This window comes from Gossypium raimondii, chromosome 5 (assembly GCF_025698545.1).
Source record: "Gossypium raimondii isolate GPD5lz chromosome 5, ASM2569854v1, whole genome shotgun sequence".
Classification (NCBI taxonomy): domain Eukaryota; kingdom Viridiplantae; phylum Streptophyta; class Magnoliopsida; order Malvales; family Malvaceae; genus Gossypium; species Gossypium raimondii.
In genome coordinates, this window is record NC_068569.1 from 1,125,425 (window position 1) to 1,142,233 (window position 16,809).

Consider the following 16,809-nt stretch of genomic DNA (forward strand, 5'->3'; position numbering starts at 1 on the left):
ATTTTAAAATATTTTTAAAATACTTTTTTTAATTTTTTTAATTTTTTTAATTTTAAAATATTTTTAAAATACTTTTTTTAATTTTTTTAATTTTAAAATACTTTAAAATATTTTAAAATACTTTTTTTTAATTTTTAAAAATAAAAATGGGCCGGGCCAGGCCCGGGCCTAGGACACGGGCCGAATTTTTTTATGGGCCCGGCCCAACCCGGCCCGGCCATGAGCACCTCTACATCACATGTCACGTTGTATTGCGACACATAATAACTTTAACTAAACAAAATTGGGGCATTAACTTTAACAAATAAAGTTAACGGTTAAAGGATATTTTTGATGTATTTTTATAGATTTTTACTATTTTTATAAAATTTTACAATTTTTTATAAATATTTTATAATTCTTAGTATTTTTATTTTTATAATATTTTACTACATGTTACGTCGTGATGACTTTAACTAATAAAATTAGGAACGATTAAATTTAATCATTAAAGTTAATAATGAAAAGATCTGTTTGATATAATTTAATAGTTAAAGTATGAAATTGAGTAAAAAAGGGTTTAAAATTTTTTTTTGAAAGCTTTGCATTAAGCCTAAAAAGGATCAAAATCTTAAAATTGTTACTATGATTGAATGAAATAAAAGGGAAAAAGAATATTAAGTTATTGTTTTAGTGGGTGTGCGAATAAATAATGAATATAATTAATAAAACGAAATGATGAATGTTGGGAAGAGGCAGACAGGTTTAGCTGTAACAAATGAACCTAAGATTAAGTATTGCTCTTAGATGTCAAATCTCTTCTTTGTACTTTTTGCTTCCTCCTATCGTAAAACCCATCATATCTTCAACCTAGAAGATTTATTTTATTTATAATTATTGTTTTTATTTGATTTTTGAAAATTTCTTATTATCATTTTATTTTTTTAAATGTAAAATCTCTAATAATCAACCAAGTTTGAGCTAATCATAAACACAATTGCAATTATATTATTTTTTAGGTTAACCTAATTGGAATCTTTTTATTTTTTATGGGTTTTCCCATAATTGTTGGTTATGTCAATTGGATTGGAACATTTGGTCTTGCACTAGCGCAACCAAGAAAAAAGATTCCGCAATGTCTTCCATTCATTTATTTCATTTCTTTTTTTTTTATTCTTTGATGCTAAATAAAAAGTTTTCAGAAAAAGGGAAAAAAAAATGCCGAGGAAAATACAAAATTCTACTGTCACATGTATGTTGACATGATTCTTTGATTTCTTACATTACGCATTATTTAAAATTATTTCTTAAAGAATATGAAAACACTCTTAAAGGAGCAAGGACTTGCCGCCAGAATAACATTCAAATACTCGTAAATCCAAAACATTGTTCGTGCCTACCACGTTTTAACGAATGTCTTAATTAATTCTTTTTATATATTTTCATTTTTTAAAAATAAAATAATATACGAAGTGCCTAAATTTTAATAGTAGAATCAAATAAACAATTGAGCGCGAAATACAAATTAAAACTATGCTAATAAACTATAATTTGATTCCCACATGAGGCTACATGTCGCTCAACTATAGTTTTGCAGAAAAAGAAGAGAATAGAATCTTGTTATAGGAAATTAATCAATGATTGAAAAAATCTGCAAATTACCAAAACATGGATTCGAGAATGTGGTTTCGGTGTGCAGGCTCCACTTTTGTTTTCCCTACACGCATGATTCATGAATGGAATATATCTATATAGATTTCTATTTGTTTTTTTGGTATTTAAATTTATATATTATTTTTTATAACAACGTACAATTCTGTGTTATTAAAAATAATTTTATATTTTAACATGATTTAATTTATTAATGATTTATAAATGTACCTTACCTTCATAATAATAGCACTATGTCCATGTGTCGGTATTTTTCACTAAAAATGTGTGTTTTCCATTTTAAAGTTTTTTTCCCTCTATTGTAAAAAATGTAAGACTCGATTTATACTGATAATACCAGAACTAAAACCAATAAGTAAATCATATCATAATTTCAAGAAAAAATAATTTATAAAAAAATTGATTCGATTTAATTAATTTATAAAAAATTAACAAATTGATGAAATTCGTAAGTTACAAAAAGTCTAGGAAAATTTTTTATAAGACAGAAGAGGAGAGGAGCATGAAGCCCCATGTGACGCTATCATAATCAAGAACCTAGATTGCATGTGGAGTATGGATAAGAATGAAAATAAATTAAAAAATGGAAAATTAGTTTTTTAGAAAAAAAATTAAAGGGAAAGAAAAGGATGGGTAGGTTAAAGTCAGTAGATAGTATTGGGAGTTACAGAAGGGTGGGGTGTCAAAGAGCTGGACTCCATACGTGGCAGTAGCACCAACGCCTTTCAGTGTTCCCAAAAAGATTAGCTGTCATTTTTGTTGTTTGGTTGTGAGTGTGTCTCAAATGCTTTTTGAATTTTTGATGTAATAAAAATGGGTGAAGGCAGTTGTAGGGAGTGGCAGCGACTAAGAAGGCAGAGCCCATAGCTTTTACCCAAAACCGTTGGTTGCTTTATCTTTTTCAATTCAGAAAACCAAAAACCATGTCCCCTGACTCCCTCTGAATCAATAACCGGCATTTAACTAACCCCAACCATAAATCTAACCCCAGGTTTGGTTAGCTCTCCCACACTCTTATATATCACTTTTGCTTTTATGTCCTTTCAACTTTTTCTTTTCTCATTTTTACACCTAGCAATAATACTATTTAAACTTTTTTTAATTTTAAATTTATATCCACTTTTTCATGGTCATCATAGTTGACCACTTCAAAATTATTCGACTTGTCTTAAAATTCAACTCTCATTATTTGAGATTAAAGACTTTTTTTTTGTTTATTTGTTTTATAAGTAGCACACCATCAACAATGAATTATATAGAAATAAATTTTAGAAAAATGGAAATTTATTTGCGACTTATAATTGGGTTAGGGGCTTGAATTTTATCAATATTGTTATGGATACATTCCTTTTAATTCGTTTTAAATTTCCTGATTTGTTCACAATAAATGGAACCAGCTGTAACATTAATTTAATTATGTACTGATGGCACGTTAAAGAAAAAGGCAAGTCGTATAAATGCTAATTCATAAATGTTATAATTATGACTTGAAATTAACATTTTTTTTTGACATGGCCAGAAACTTTTTATAAAAGGATTTTTCAAATCTATTTTTAATTATTTGTAACGGTTAACCAAAATAAAAATAAAATAAGAAAACAAATTGAAAAAATAAAAAAATAATCAATGTGAAAATATGGAAAGATAACAATGAGTTGTATAGCTGCACACAGTACTAATAACGGCGACGGCACGAAAAATAAATAATTAAAGTTGAGAGGTACAATTGCAAAACAAAAGGACTAAAAATCCCTGCTTTGAAAATATCGCGAAATTACCAAATTACTAACCCTTCCCGTTGTCCTATAAATACATGGCTGGAGTGGAGCTAGGTTTGCCGAACTAAACAGCCAAACACGGCTATATAGAAATATAGAAAGCAAGAAAATAGTCTCCTTGTTTTTTCTCTTCTTCTGCAATTTCTTTTCTACAACACCCTAAGAAAATGGCGGCATCTTCTAGAAAATCGAGTGGACCGGTTCTCCGATCCCTCTCCCCATCAGGCCGATTCAGTTCTCACTATGTTTCACACTCTCCGTCTTCTTCTTCCTCGGCTTTTGCTTATTCCAGTTCGAGCTTTACTTCACGCTCTTCTACTTTCTTTAATCAACCTAGATCTATTTCTCCGCCGCGCGTCAATGTTTATAACCACACTCAATCGTCGCAGTCTGTTCGATTCTCGCTCGATAGCCGTCCGATCTCGCCGAATCGTTCGATTTCAGCTGTCCGTAGAAACACCGAGGCGTTGAGAAATTTACAGAGCAAACAGCCAAAGCGTACCTGTATGTGTTCCCCTACGACGCATCCTGGATCGTTTCGTTGCAGTCTTCATAAAGGATTCAATAATTCGCACGCGTCGTCTGGTTACGCGCCTAGCAATCGGCTTAACGCGCGTAGATCTGCGATGACGAACTCGCTGGTGAGAATTGGAGGAGTCGAAGGAGATTTGGTTAAGAGAGCGTTGTCGGCTTTGATTAGACCTTCCTCTCACCAGCAGCGTCGACGTGCAGCGTTTCAGCCGAGGCCTAGCCGACTCTCCGTGATGTCTAAAGCCGAGGATTGATGAAGGTTCCTCTTGAGTGGTATTGCTTTATTCTTTCAAGCTTTTTGGTTAAGTCTCCGAGATTTTGCGGTGATTGGAGATGGAGCTTTGGAGTAGCGCCTCAGATGATGGCGGTGAAGTCAGAATCCGACGAAGAGGTTGGGGATCTGGACGAAAGGACTCGGGACGGATATGATTTTTAGTTTACTCCGGGCGACCGAAACCGTAGAATCCGATCAACATATTATCATATACTTTGTTGGTGTAGATACATATAATTGCAGCCAATAGCAAATTTGAGGTGGTTTTGGACAAAAAAATGAACTCTTAAAACTCAAAAACTAATCTAATCTTGATATAATTGGAACTAACTCTAATCCAAAATCCAAATTCAAATCTCAGCTTCGATTGGTTTAAATTTTATTCTTTCATCTCTTTTTGTTCTCCAAACACCATTCCATTTCATTCCATCCCCGTACAGCTTTGCGTTTCGTTATCCGTTTTCTTTTCGGTTTCCCGTTTCCGAAGTTCCGTTATTTCTTCCGTTCGTTCTTTTTCTCTTTCTACTCGTCCCGTACATAGTTTGTCTTCCCTTTTCTTTTTAAATTTTTTTCCATTTGCTTTTATTTTTTTTCGAAATCTCGTCGTAATTCTGTTTTGAAAATTTTAATGTTTACCATTTTTTGTTAGTTCTAATTAATTTTTTTTCTTGTTTACAGGATTGAAATCGGTCAAGCGTTTGCAGAGCTTTTACACAACTTCATTTTACTTTGACCGTGCAAAGGAGGAGAATTAGACTGAGCATTGGATTTACAATTTACCTGAACAGACATCAAGGACAAATTAAACTTAACATTGGAGAGACTGGGAAGTGTCAAAAACTTGATTATAGAAGTGACAGCAAGGACCCCTTTGGTAAAATTGACAGAAATTAAGGGGAAAATGATGATAGTTAAAATCATGTTAATTTGAAATTAATGATGCATAAAAGACAGTAAAAATGAGAAAGGATGGAAATGTTGACAAATATTTAGAATGAGAGTTGACTACGACATTTATAAATAAAATAAATAAAATAAATTTCCAAGTGACTCCTGAGAGTCCCAAAGGGTGCATCTAAACATAAGATTGTTTTCCAATTTAAGGAACTGGTCATTGGGAGAGCCCACTGGAATTCAATAGCCCACAGGAAACTGAAAAGAATGATTTTAGCCCTAAAGCCTGGATTTAATTTGATAAGCTTAAATTTTTCTTAGCTAATACTCGACCTAATTTAAGAAGACTTAAAACTGCAGTCTTAACTTCAAAATAAAGTATTTCATCCATTGTTTTTGTAAATTTGTATTAAAGAAAAGAGGGAAAGAAGAATAAAATTGGAACATTTAGGAAACCGCCCTACTTTATTCTCATAATATTGGTGGCACCCAAAATGGGTCCAGAAAACTGTGAAAGCTTTCACAATCATTAAAGGTAGAAACAGTCAAAAGTGGTTTTCATAGCTTATGGGGGACCAGTTGATTTCATTTCATAGCTCCACATTATCTGTAAGATTCTCTTTCACCCAAAGCCGAAAAGAGATCCATTTTCCCTATCATTACCATATCATCGTCCAATGTTTCTCCTCCATCTAAGTGGGGAAAATGTCGACCAACAAAAAAATGAGGAAAATCTTTTATTTATTATTTTTGCAGTCTATATTTTTGGTCATGGCAAGTCCCAACCATGTGACATGTTTTATGATGGTACTTGTTCCACGCTGTTTTCCATTTTAATCAGGATAAGGATGGACTTGGAGTGGAGTTGCATATAATATATTTTCTTATCCTATATGTGTTCGAATGATGTTGAAACCTGCAGGACCAGTACTTGTTCATGGATACTACAAATTAAGGAGCTTTATATTTGTAGTATTCTGAAAAATGGGATTTTTCTCAAAAATTAAAACCGGCCAAAGGTTGAATCCATTGCCATGTATGGTTGCTATTGCAAATGGAGAAAAAGACATAAAAATGAGGCCAGCTCTCGAAGAAAAAGAGGCAAAAGATGATGTTGTTGAGGCTCTTTGTCTGTATTTCGAATGAATAAATTTAATTGGTCTTATCTCCCTATCTAAATCTCCAGCGTATATTTGAAGCAGCTATACCTAATTCTTTTAATTGAATCTTAATTAATAAACAAAGAAGCAGCGGCCAAATTCTAGGTTCAATGATTTAATAAAAGTTTTTGCACTCATCTTTTATATCTCCAGGGGGTGTATGATTAAGACCTCTTTTGCTTTAAGAAAAAGATTAGGGTATGGGTCTTTTTCCATTTTTGCTGCCCTTCAACTCCAACCTTATGCTTTCGTGGTGTGATGTGTTTTGTTGGACATAATCTTTAGCTTTGCACTTTTAAGATTTTCATATACAAGTGAACCCATACATGTTGGGCTGCAAAAACTGTTCCCAAAAGAGATGGGCTTAATCAATAGATCCATTCCATGTCACACCTCTCTTTTCTTTAGCCTTTTATTTCTATAATCAAACAATTTCTTCTTTCTTTACGTCCATCTTAAAATATGATAGTATATAATAATTTCTAGGTAGAGGAGAACTCATGGGTTTGATGTTTTGACAATTTTAGTTTCTCCTGTTTCTAAGTTCATTGTCGTGCAACCATGGACATTTGGACATGGAAGACTGAATGTTAAAGATGTCTGGGATTTTTGTTCTCTTTTAGTCATTCCGATCAGTTAAACTTTTAAGGTAGAAAAAGAAAAATGAGTAATATTTTTGTTGAAGAAAAAGAAAGCTCATCTATGAACTTAAAAACACAATGTTTGGGCACTTCAATACAATCGCTGAAAAGGCATTCAAAACGTAGTTAATTTGCATTGATGGATGGTTAACCCATAATGCAGAGTCCGATCATTGACCAACCACTTGCTGATTCAACCCCCCCTCCCCCCACCTTACTTTGTTGCATTAATTGATGGTTTATGAGCTATGTGAATTATCAAACCATGGCAGTATTGTAAGACTTGGGAGTTACCTTACCCTTTAATTAGTTTTTTTAAGTAGTTTGGGATGTTAATAACTTTACATTATTAAATAAAAAATAATATATATTTGTATGTTTATGTTTTGATCACTTAATTTAAAAAAGTTATAAAATGAAAATTGAATTTAAGGTATGTTTTTTACTCGCCGATGAGTATTGATTTAACGTACCAATCGTCAAATCATTTATTAGAACTTACTAGCTGAACTTTATTTAAAATAAAACATAAAAACTTAATGACTTAAATAACAAATTTTAAATAATTCAATGACCCTTTTAAATAAGTTGATTGATAATTAACTATAAAATTAATTTTTAATTAGAAATTACCATAAAAAAACGACATTGACCGTTGGATCCCAATTTTCAACACCTATAAATTTTGGAAATAAAAATAATGAGACCACAATGAAAGGAATTTGCAACTCAAACAATGTCTTCAATTTGCTTCCCCAAGCATGTATTTTTGTTCCCAATCCAAATGGCGGCGAACTGATACTCCAGGCACGGTTCAATACTATCCATACACATTTTTTTATTTACTTTTCTTTATAAGAATCATTATATACATCAATTACATTAAGTTACTTTAATGATCAACGATGATGATGTATTAAAAGCGGTGTTATTCAAAAGTTTTCAAATGCTTGTTGGTAGATGTTTGGCAATGAACTTAGAGTTGAGGGCTATTCTATATGGATTAAAAGATAAATTAAGGTGATTATTGAAATTGATTGTACGTTGGTAGTGGAAATGATTAATGATTGCTTTGTAAGTAAGCCATCGATAAGTCTCGTTAGGAGAATAAAGAAAATATTTTGATAATTTGAATCTGTTAAATTTTAATTTATGAAAAGAGAAAGAAATATGATTGTTGATTGGTCAGCCAGAATACATCTATTTATTAATATTAATTTACATATTCTTGATGTTAATACATTTCATGTTAAAAAAATAAATTTAATACTTCTCCTATTTATAAAAGAAAAGAAAAGAAGAGGTGCTATGCTGATTATTGTGTCGACAAATTGAACCGAAACAATGTGGAATAAACAAAGCAAGGGAGAAAGAGGACCCACCAAAATCCTTGGTGTCGCAATAACGAAAGGCACCATGATTCGTGTGACATAAGTAACTTTACATGTGGGTCATGCTCCTTTCTTGAATATTGTTCAATGCTTTTTAAGGAAGAACACAACTTCATAATTTTTAATATAAAACAAAAAATGATTTTAAAAATTATAATTTTTAAGTCACATCATTAAATTTAAAGATAGCAAAATATTATTATATATTTATCTATACCTATAATTTTCTCTAATTTACTTAAAATAATTAATATTTTAAATTATAAACAAACATTTTTTACAATTTTTAACATTTTTATTTTTTGATAAGTTAATTTTTTTATTTTTATGCAACCAATTTAAAGAAAAATAGTTTATAAGCAGTGGATTTTTTTTCTTTTTTTCCATTTTAGTTTTTATTTCATATTATATATATATTTTAAAAGTAAAAATATATTGCATTGAATAAAATTATATTGCATTGAATCTTCAATGAACAGTGTAAATTTTAAAGTTTATATGTTATTTGATTTTTTAATTTTAATTACTTATGATTTTTTTAAAAATAGAGTTGGAGAGTTAGTTGAATATGAATGGGTGTATAATAATAATTTCATGTGTTTAAAATTTGATAATGTGGCAAAATTTTATTAATACTTAAAACCTTAATTTTAGGATCATCTTAATTTAAGTTATTCCCAAACAAAAGCTATCTACTCTTAAATTTAATGGATCTTTTTTTTATAATTTGTTTGAGTTTATTTTTAATTTGATAGAAGCAAATTATTCGTGAAATTTTTTAATAAAAGTTCTTAATAGTTAAATTTTATTTTATTTTTAAAAATTAAATTAAATTTTGTACGTGAGTAAGTAAATGATTTTTATTAAAAATTTATTCATTTCTACTATTAAAAATTAATATGATTGATAAAATTAACGTGCTACGAGTACTTTATGCTAATTTATTAGAACTCGTTTTAATAAAAATAGATAAAAAACTTAACAAAAGATAAATTTTCTCTTTAATTTAACATATAAAAATAAATTTATTTATTTAAAAAAATACAATCCAACTACAAAACATTCATCGTGCATTATATCCTGAATCCATCGCATTTTCAAAATATATCAATTTAAAATGTATATATTTCTGAATTGTAAATTACAAATGTAATATATGACGTGAATTGATTAATAAGCAAATTGGTTACACACCCCGAAAAGATGGATAATAAAATGTTGTTGTCCTCATTTTTTTGTTTTTCATTATTTTCTTGAAAGAAGTCTATATCGATAAAAATAAAAAATCCACTGAACAGATTCCATTTCTTAAAATGCACATCTTTGAGCTTTGATTCCAGATTGACGATAGAACGATCAAACCACTAATTTCAGGAAGAAAATAGAAAATAAAATAGACTGAAGCTCCAGTTGACATGGACATGTTACACTGCTGCAAAAACTTGTCCAAATGCCATGTCATCCCATTTTCAGACAAAACTTTAGGCCTTCCCTACTTTTCAAAAAGAAGAAGCTCTTCTTTTCTTTTCTGTTCTTTTCTCTTCACTTCCCTGGCCCTCTTAAAATCCACGTCTCTCTCTCTCCTCAAGACAACGAAACCCACAAAAATCTGTTGGGTGTCCAAATTCACCACAAAACATCAATGGCGAACCTCAAAGCAGGGACAAGACCACCATGGGTTGGTCTTGGTGCTGCTGTCTGGGTACAGATAGCATCTGGGAATGCCTACAACTTCCCCCTTTATTCCCATTCATTGAAATCTGTTCTGGGGTTTAACCAACATCAGCTGACAATGCTTGGTGTTGCTAATGATATTGGTGAAAACGTTGGATTACTCCCTGGTATTGCTTGTAACAAGTTCCCACCTTGGGTTATTCTATTGATTGGATCTTTTGCTTGTATCTTGGGTTATGGTGTTCTTTGGCTTGCTGTTAGCAAAACTGTTCTATATCTGCCTTATTGGCTGGTAAGTTTATTTCTTTATATTGTTTTCAGATCCCTGCTATTATGTTTTTTTTTTTAAATTAATGATTAGATTGGTTTCTATATAGATCAAATCCTTATTTATCTGCACTTTGGGTTGGAAGTTAATTGCATCCTTAGATCAACCATGTCCTTTTATGGAGTTTTGGAAGATATGATCTACTGTAATGATTGATACAAATTGGTAAAGTTGGTTTTGAGCTGGCGTTACTTGTTGCTTCGAAATATTAGGAAATTTGTTACGGTAATTCCATGGTGAAATAATGAGGTTTATTTGGGGTTGCTTGATACTTTAAACTAGCTAGGAAATTTCGTTGAAGCTTGATTAAAGTGATGGTTTGATACATACAAGACATGGAATTGACAATAACATGTACTTCGAAACTAGTTTTCCGTTAATATCTGTTGCACTAGAAGAGACCATAATCTTTGGATCAAGAATAATTGAAATACTTATAATAGAGTAGGATATTCATGCCTTTGTAATGATTGCTATTTTTTTCTGTGGTTTTTCAGTTATGGCTTGCACTTTGTGTAGCTACCAACAGTAGTGCTTGGTTGAGCACGGCAGTGCTAGTCACTAATATGAGAAATTTCCCTGTCAGTCGAGGCACGGTTGCTGGTATTCTCAAGGGCTATGCTGGGCTAAGTGCTGCGGTATTTACAGAAATTTACAGCACCATACTTCGGAAATCCTCTGCTAACCTTTTGATGTTTCTTTCGTTTGGTGTCCCTATTCTTTGCTTTGTAATGATGTACTTTGTTAGGGCTTGTACTCCTGCCTTTGGCGAAGACTCCGCCGAGCATGGCCATTTTCTTTTTATCCAAGTTGCTAGTGTGGTTCTTGGCTTGTATGTTTTAACAACAACGATATTAGATCCTATTTTTCATTTTAGTGCTGAGGTTTCTTATGCCATTCTTGTCGGAATGGTGGTTCTTCTCATGGCTCCCCTTGCGATTCCTGTGAAGATGACTTTTTGTCCTTTGAGGATCAACCAACCTGAGATACGTAACCAACAAGTTGCATCTTCAGATGAAACACTTCAAGGTGAAGGTAATGCAGACAAAACTGAACCACTGTTGAAGTCATCTGAATCGTCGACGTACCTGGGAAGTTTCCGTGAAGGTGATGAAGCATCAGAGGTGGCCATGCTTCTTGCCGTGGGTGAGGGGGCAGTTAAGAAGAAGAGGAGGCCTAAAAGGGGGGAGGATTTCAAATTTACTGAAGCTGTAATCAAAGCCGATTTCTGGCTTCTTTTCTTGGTTTACTTCACTGGTGTTGGTTCCGGTGTGACTGTTCTCAACAATCTGGCTCAGATAGGGATTGCACAAGGCATACACAGCACGACAATACTGTTGTCTCTTTTCAGTTTTTGCAACTTCATTGGCCGTCTTGGTGGGGGTGTGGTATCCGAACATTTCGTCAGGTAAATGGTTCCCCGCAACCTTTTACATCAGCTCAAATGGTTATAAGACTTTGTTGTTGTTTGCAGGTCAAAAACGGTTCCCCGTACCCTTTGGATGACATGCACTCAAATCATCATGGTCATCACATACCTTCTCTTTGCATCAGCTATTAGTGGTACATTATATGCTGCAACTGCATTACTAGGAATATGCTATGGTGTTCAGTTCTCAATCATGATCCCCACCGTCTCTGAGCTTTTCGGTTTGAAGCATTTTGGTATATTTTACAATTTCATGTCCCTAGGAAATCCTCTCGGAGCATTCCTCTTCTCGGGGCTCCTAGCAGGATATATATATGATAATGAGGCTGCAAAACAGCACGGACTTGGTCTGATCACTTCAAGCATTTCATGCATCGGTCCAAACTGCTTTAGGCTTACTTTCCTGATCCTTGCTGGTATCTGTGGTGTGGGCTCAGTAGCAAGCATCATTCTAACAAAGAGGATATGGCCTGTTTACCAAATGCTTTACGGTGGGGGTTCATTTAGGCTGCCCCAAACTTCAACTTACTGAGTTTGTTGAGATAAAGTGTCTAAAAATTTCGATCATTTCGTAGGCCTACTTTTGGTATTTCCACTCACGTAGTTTGCTAATAAATGAAGTTCATGTTTCGATGGCTGTCTATTTACTCAACACGCGCATCCAAGCTCTAATCTTACAACCTTTGTTCTAATTATGTATAATCTATCTAGAGCTGCATTGTTGCATACTTGCTAACCTGATATGCCGGAGCTTGTTATTGTTAACGATGTTGCAAGTTTGTAAGTTGATAATGGAGCTGCTAATTTTAGCTTTACTTTTAAAGGCAGTGATTAAGTATTTTTAAATGCAAAGAACCTATACTTTTTCTTTATCTGATTGTTTGTGTACATGAAAACACTACCGGGTATGGCCCTTATGTTCCTTTGTATTTTTAGACAAGAACTTTAAAGAACCTTAGATTTTGTGGGATACAATATTTATGATGAATAAGAAACTGGCATTCATTGCAACTATTTAAGACGGTGGCTGGCTGTTGTTAAAGAATTCGACCAAGCCCCCGTTACATTAAAATGGTGGATGAAAGTCGTTGAATACTTTCAATAGTGGCTAATGAATATTGTTTTCTACTTTTTGTGACATTACTCTCTCTGTAACAGCAAGAAGATCCTAACAAACCATAAATCTTAAAGGAAATATTAATATAAAAAAAATTTAGATTACATGAACTCAACAAGAACAAACCTTTATATCAGATTCACATGCATTTTTGAATGTGCATGGTTCAACTTTCCCGACAAAAGTAAGAAAGATTCCTCAGACATGGTCAAGTGGGTTTCATGTCTTGAAACAGTTCTGCCCATAATACTGTATGATCATCATAGTCACCACCTGCTTTTTCCTTGTAATGATCACCATGAATCCTTGGGCTTGGAGGTCTTACATAATTAAGAGGTCCAGACAATTTTGGGCTCCTACGACCATTTGTCAGCATCAACCTCTCTTTAGCCATTGCAATATCAGTAGGAGCAGATGAAGTTTTGGGGCTCCTGTAATTAAACACTAGCTTCTCCTGCATTCTTCTATCTAAGGGCCCTGATAATTTCAAGCTCCTAGGAGGGACCAACAATTTCTCTTGTCCTCTATAGTCCAAGGGACCAGATTTTGCTACCTTCCTGGTTGTTCTCACCATCGGCTGCTCTATCTTCACCTCCCTCTCGTTCTTGCTACCTTTCCGTGACAACGCCACCGCTAGTCTCCGCTGATCTTGATGACGAACCGGCTCTGGCCCTGGCAACGGTTTAATCACGTTGTTATCATGATGAACCAACTTGTTGACATACTTGTTGAAACACTTTCTTGTTTTGTTAATTGCTAAAAGGAGCTTGGACAAGCTCTTAGGGGGTTCCCCAATTTCCTTCCTAGCAACCTTGAGAATCTCCAGCCTATGCTTAGCAACTGAAATTCCCATGCTCTGAAGAAACTCATGGCTGAAATAGGCTAAATCCTCCTTCTGAAGCTCATTGTGAGAAAAAAGAAGGCCATATTCATAAACAAGAGAAGGCTCAAGGGCAGTCTTTGATAACCAAGAATACCAGTCCATTGCACTGGTGCTTGGTTTAAACATAGGATGCTAAACAAATTGGAGGGGTTTATATTAAGATGGTCGCCTATGAGTGGTCCAAGCTTACAAGGAAGGGATATATATACAAATTGCAATTACGGATGCTTTTTAGTTGTGTCACATTTATTATACTTGTGTCATACGGTAAATACATAAAAATAACCATGGTAGAATTCAAGTTGCTGCTGCTATTTAAATATTGAATTAAAAATTTGGAGGGTAGTTGAAACTGAGAGGAACGTGAAGTGAAATTGGGCATATTATCATATGATTTCATCAAACTTTTGTCTTTTATTTAAGGTTACACTATGGGTGCATGTGCTTGCTATGAGTAACCCTATCAATACTATCTTCTAATAAAACAAAAATTATACCCTCACTTGTGAATACGTTTTGGCAGATATTCATTTTATCAACCTTATCTTTTCATTAGGAAATATTGTAAAAATATTTACAAGCATTAATTGTTTTTAGGTGTGACTATTTTTTGTTGTTTGAGAACATTGTCAAAAACGTGTACTACCCAATTGCGTATTTTGCCCTTGAGGTTGTGGCATTGGCAAAAAGGATTGAAGTGGGCCGACTGTTTCCCATTGTGCCAGACACATGGTAGGGAATGGTTGCTTAAAGGGGTAATAATTTATTTTGCCCCTCTATTTTATAAAAGAATTTATTTATTTTTTAAAGGTTTTTTTTTTGTTTCTTTTAGTTATTGAACTTTTGTATTGTTTGTTAGGTCACCCAAAATAGATAAAAAGTTAACGTATGACGAAACATCTATGCATACCCATAAGCAAATAATTAGTTTTTTAAAATTTAAAATATTAAAAATATGTTTTTTGATTTATAATTTTTATACTTTTAAATAACTTTTAATTTTAAAAGAATTAATTAATTACTGACATGGCACCTACGTGACAATCCATATACATGTCACGATAGCAAAGTTGAAAGATATTAAAATTTTGTGTCTATTTTAAAGTGATTTGACAAATAATGAAATTTTAAATGAATGACTAAAATAATATTTTTGTAAAGTTGTAGGGATTGCTTAAAAATGTCCCATAACTTGTACATTAAATTCATTCCCACTGAAATGCCCAACTTATGACAATGATATTAGCGAGGAAAGCACCAATTGTAGTGGGCAGCAAAGTAATGCATAGATGAAAGGCGTAAAAGTCATAAGAGGTTTGAAAATTGAGGTCTTTTATGGGATACGAAAACCCCACACGTATTTGTGTATGAATTCATGAAAAGAGTCAAAGCTTTGATTGACATTTTTGGTATTGACTTCATTGGGTTACTATAAACAAAATAAAAGGAACTAAAACAGGATCTGTCAGTTAAGAAGGCATTCTTCATCTGAATCGCGAAACATGTACCGGATTTTATGTGATATTCTATGTTTTCCTTTTTGTAATTTCTGTTAGTGCATTGAATCATATCGTTAACAGGTGAAGAGTTGTTGCCTTTGACTATTATTTTAACATTTTCCAATCTTGATCCTCCACGGCATGATATGGCGGATTCAGCAATGTTTCTCAGTTTATCTTCATTTTGGTACCTACTACCTACCCATATCAAGATATTTTGGGTTTATCCATATTTTAAATATTGTTTTGTTTATATATATTTATACTCTAATTTTTATTTTTTTCATAAATTATATATTATTTTGATTAAAAAATAAATTATATTTACACAAATATATATATTACAAATATATCTATATAAATATATTTATATCTAAATATAAGTTTCAAATTAATAACTTTTAATTTTAAATGTAATTATGGAAATTTTAAAATGGTTAAGATAAAAAAAAATTACAAATAGATTTAAAATACTAAAGTTTTGTACCAATCGGTATCGGTTAGTATTGACCAAAATGATTGAAATGCATCAAAATTTTGACCGCAATAGAACATAAACTACTTTGTACCGATTTAGGTCCGCAATGGTAAGTATCGACCGGTATGAACGTTACTAGTGCAATACCACTATATATAAATTTGTTATGGGTAAATTGCATTGATGGTCACTGAACTATCAGTAAATTTTTTTGGTGACCAATGATAACTTTGAAAATGGGCATAATAGCAAATTTATCTCATAATATTTATAAATTATGTCAATTTAGTCTTAATCTAAAAAAAGTTAACTCTCAAACATTTACACAATGTGTAATTTGATCTCTCTTTTTTTTGTAATTTTACTTTTCTTTGTGTCATTGAGGGTTAATTTTAAAATGATGAAAATAAAAATAAAATTGTTATCTTGGATTTTGGGTATTTTCATTTTTTTTGTATATTTCAATTAAATTTAGCTAATAAATTTGTTTTTGCTTTTAAGTAACATGGTACAAAGAAAAGCAAAATTACAAAAAATAACAAATTACACGTGTAAATGATGAGGGTTAGACTTTTAAAAAAATCAAAACTAAATTAATACAATTTATAAATCTTGAAGGTTAAAGTTAGTATTATACCAATTTTAAAAGTCATCATTTATTAGCAGTTGGTAATGAAAAATGCAAAATTGAATAGTTGAGTTACAATTTTGAAACTTTTCATAGTTGAGTGATAAAAGAAATGCTAATAATTGGATGATTATTTTGTAACTGTTCATAATTAAATGAAAAAATACATGAGTAGTAACGTAATTTATCCATTTGTTAAATCACATTTTGGTTAAACTTAATTTTCAGAAGGGTCAATTTGTTGAGCATTTATATATACCTAACACGATATTACAGAACAGTAAGTCTACTTACTACCACTTAGATTTGCTTCAAAACTCTTTAACTTTCGCTTTCTAACATTTCATTTCTTTCTCTCTCTTCTTCTTAATTGGTTCAAACATGCAATTTTGTTAGACATCTCCATGTGGACCTTCGCTAGGGACCTTACATTGCATGTTCTACCTCTTGCCTA

General features: G+C 32.2%; 3 protein-coding genes across 3 annotated transcripts; 2 read left to right on the top strand and 1 right to left on the bottom strand.

Moving 5' to 3' along the window:
- Window positions 1-3,472: 3,472 nt before the first annotated feature.
- LOC105769688 (uncharacterized) lies at window positions 3,473-5,283 on the top strand. The gene is made up of 2 exons (XM_052631521.1): window positions 3,473-4,493; window positions 4,912-5,283. Exon 1 carries the CDS (start codon window positions 3,596-3,598, stop codon window positions 4,211-4,213), a length of 618 nt encoding a protein of 205 aa, XP_052487481.1. The 5' UTR covers window positions 3,473-3,595; the 3' UTR covers window positions 4,214-4,493; window positions 4,912-5,283.
- A 4,537-nt stretch (window positions 5,284-9,820) lies between these two features.
- Window positions 9,821-12,622, top strand: LOC105769203 (protein NUCLEAR FUSION DEFECTIVE 4). Its single transcript, XM_012589678.2, has 3 exons — window positions 9,821-10,285; window positions 10,819-11,729; window positions 11,796-12,622. Exons 1-3 carry the CDS (start codon window positions 9,962-9,964, stop codon window positions 12,280-12,282), a joined length of 1,722 nt encoding a protein of 573 aa, XP_012445132.2. The 5' UTR covers window positions 9,821-9,961; the 3' UTR covers window positions 12,283-12,622.
- Window positions 12,623-13,335: 713 nt separating this feature from the next.
- On the bottom strand, window positions 13,336-13,852 carry LOC105769204 (uncharacterized). Its single transcript, XM_052631341.1, has 2 exons — window positions 13,439-13,852; window positions 13,336-13,344 (listed from the first exon to the last, which is right to left on the bottom strand). The coding sequence occupies exons 1-2, from the start codon at window positions 13,850-13,852 to the stop codon at window positions 13,336-13,338; spliced, it is 423 nt and encodes a 140-aa protein (XP_052487301.1).
- Between the last annotated feature and the right edge of the window lie 2,957 nt (window positions 13,853-16,809).